This window comes from Nansenia antarctica, assembly GCF_963989245.1.
Source record: "Nansenia antarctica genome assembly, chromosome: 5".
NCBI classification, from domain to species: Eukaryota; Metazoa; Chordata; class Actinopteri; order Argentiniformes; family Microstomatidae; genus Nansenia; species Nansenia antarctica.
In genome coordinates this window covers 163,739-166,238 of record NC_137690.1, presented here as the reverse complement: position 1 = coordinate 166,238, position 2,500 = coordinate 163,739, and the positions used below count along the sequence as shown (strand labels likewise).

The window sequence follows — 2,500 nt, the reverse complement described above, 5'->3', positions numbered from 1 at the left end:
ATCTGCGCACACCACACACAATACGATCAAGGCTGTTCAATCCAAGATTTTTTATCTTCATGTGTGGGGTCTGTCTCAGATAAAATCCTTTAAAAAAATCCTAAGTCCTTATGTGTGTACCGGGCTTTAGTGGCGGAGAAAATTCATTTGTGGCGGCCCGCCACGAATCAATGCATATAGAGGAGACACTGAAATGACAATACTTTTTTAGTAATATTTTATTCACATGTTAATGTATACCATTATGTTAAATAACGTAATACTTTGGTGGGTTGACATCACCCAAGGAAATATGGGTTGTTTATTCTACTTACTGCTTGAGTGTGTTGTTGACGATCATTCATGTCCTTCATTAAACGTTTAGCTTTGTCATTTGATACGCTGCCTACGACTCCTGTCTCTTGGCACTACAATACCCTCCTTAAAGCACATATGTTATACTCTCGCAATGTGGTTGGCATCTTGGTGACGACGGCTACAATCTCTCCCAGATCCACGTCAAACTCCTGTCTGTTCAAGTTGTCTAGAGCGGTCCTCCTGTACACTACAGCCTCAACTGTTGACCAAGTTGAACTCTCATTTCATTGTGAGACTGCAGAATCTCGTAGACCCACAACCAACCGCCTCCTTTTTACGTTATGGAAAATTAGTTGATGCTCAGCAAGCTAGCTGTCTATGACCGAAAGATGCGTGTAAAATATATGCTCCAGTCTCTCTCCCTGTTATGAGTGACTCAATTAATTTAGATTTAGATACAATTTTCCCATTGTGACGCAATCCGTCGCACGACAAAATTCGACAGTGCGGTGCGACTCGTCGCACGCCGTGTGCCTTGTCTCATTCAAAACAATGGAATCAAATATTTTTTTACGGTCGCACGACCAAAACAATTCCGTCGCACGACAAAATCGCACACCGTGTGCATTGGCCTTAACCCTTCACTCACCTCCTAGAGACAGGTACACACACACACACCTAACCCTTCACTCACCTCCTAGAGACAGGTACACACACACACACACCTAACCCTAACCCTTCACTCACCTCCTAGAGACAGGTACACACACACACACACCTAACCCTTCCCCCCCCCATGGAGACTGTAGGTTAGGGTGTGATGGGTTAGGGTGTGATAGAGCCCTGCAGTGTTTCAGACGTCTCTGTCGCTGTTTGGATTAATTTATCTGAAGCTCTGCTGGTAGACAGACAGACAGACAGACAGGACTGTCTGTGACTGTGTGTGTGTGTGTGTGTGTGTAGGTACCTGGACTGTCTGCGGGAGGACGTGAAGAGAGGCGCCTTCAGCCTGGAGGAGCAGCTGTTGCTACGGCAACTGGTGCAGAAACATGGAGAAGGTTGGAACTGATGAACGTGTTATAAACCCTAACTAGTCTGGGTTAACTGGGCAGGTTAACTAGACAGGTTAACTAGGCAGGTTAACTAGGCAGGTTAACTAGACAGGGGATTAAGTGTTGGGTTAGGGTTTATACTGTGATGGTTAAGTGTTGGGTTAGGGTAGTGTTGGGTTAGGGTTAGGGTAGTGTTGGGTTTGGGTTGTATATTCATTATTGACACAAGAGGATGAAACATTAATATGATATTTAGGTTTAGGGTTAGGTTAGGTTATTTAGGTTTATTATCAATTGCAGGTAAAGTTAGAGTGTGTTCTCTCTCCTGATTGGTCAGCTAGTAGAGGGTTACGTGTGTTCTCTCCTGATTGGTCGGCAGGTAAATGGGCGAGGATGGCAGCTGAGATGCCTGGGCGTCTGGACTGTCAGGTGATGATGCAGTGGAGGAGGATGAACGGAATCAAGGTCAGGTGGTCTGTTACTCTGTTGTGATTGGTCAGCTGGTCTGTTACTCTGTTGTGATTGGTCAGCTGGTCTGTTACTCTGTTGTGATTGGTCAGCTGGTCTGTTACTCTGTTGTGATTGGTCAGCTGGTCTGTTACTCTGTTGTGATTGGTCTGTTGGTCTGTTTGTGTGAATAGCTCACGAGGCGGGTCCGTGACCAGATGAATGAGAGGAGGCAGAGGAAGATCCAACTACAGAAGCAGCTGCAGGGAGAGAGGGAGGTGGAGAAGGAGGTGGAGAGGGAGGAGGAGGAGGAGGAGAGGAACAGCAGCTCCAAGGAGGTACCCAGCCTCACCATGGTGTTCATGGACAGTGATGAAGAGAAGAAGAAGAAGAAGAAGAAGAAGAGAGCAGGCAGGGTGGAGGTGGAGGAGGAGGTGGAGGAGGAGGTGGAATGGGAGGTGTACAGCCCCCCCGCCATGGAGCTCTGGGTCCCAGCCCCCCCCTCCCCTGCTGCCCCTGGGACGCTCCACCCCCTGATGGTGAAGCTGGACCCCTCCGCCCCCCCCTCCTTCCCCACCTCCCTCCCCTCCGCCCCCCCCTCCGTCTCCACCTCCCTCCCCTCCGCCCCCCCCTCCCTCCCCTCCGCCCCCCCTTCCCTCCCCACCTCCCTACCCACCTCCCTCTCCACCTCCGTCCCCACCTCC

General features: G+C 49.4%; 1 protein-coding gene across 1 annotated transcript in view; it reads left to right on the top strand.

Moving 5' to 3' along the window:
- Positions 1 to 2,500, top strand: part of LOC308159113 (uncharacterized protein) — a gene marked incomplete at its 3' end in the record, with an annotated part of 40,827 nt that overhangs the window by 22,282 nt on the left and 16,045 nt on the right. The window contains exons 16-18 of the mRNA XM_080532866.1: positions 1,261 to 1,355; positions 1,729 to 1,814; positions 1,991 to 2,095. Coding sequence (XP_080388992.1) covers positions 1,261 to 1,355; positions 1,729 to 1,814; positions 1,991 to 2,095 — 286 coding nt within the window. The remainder of the gene's footprint in view (positions 1 to 1,260; positions 1,356 to 1,728; positions 1,815 to 1,990; positions 2,096 to 2,500) is intronic.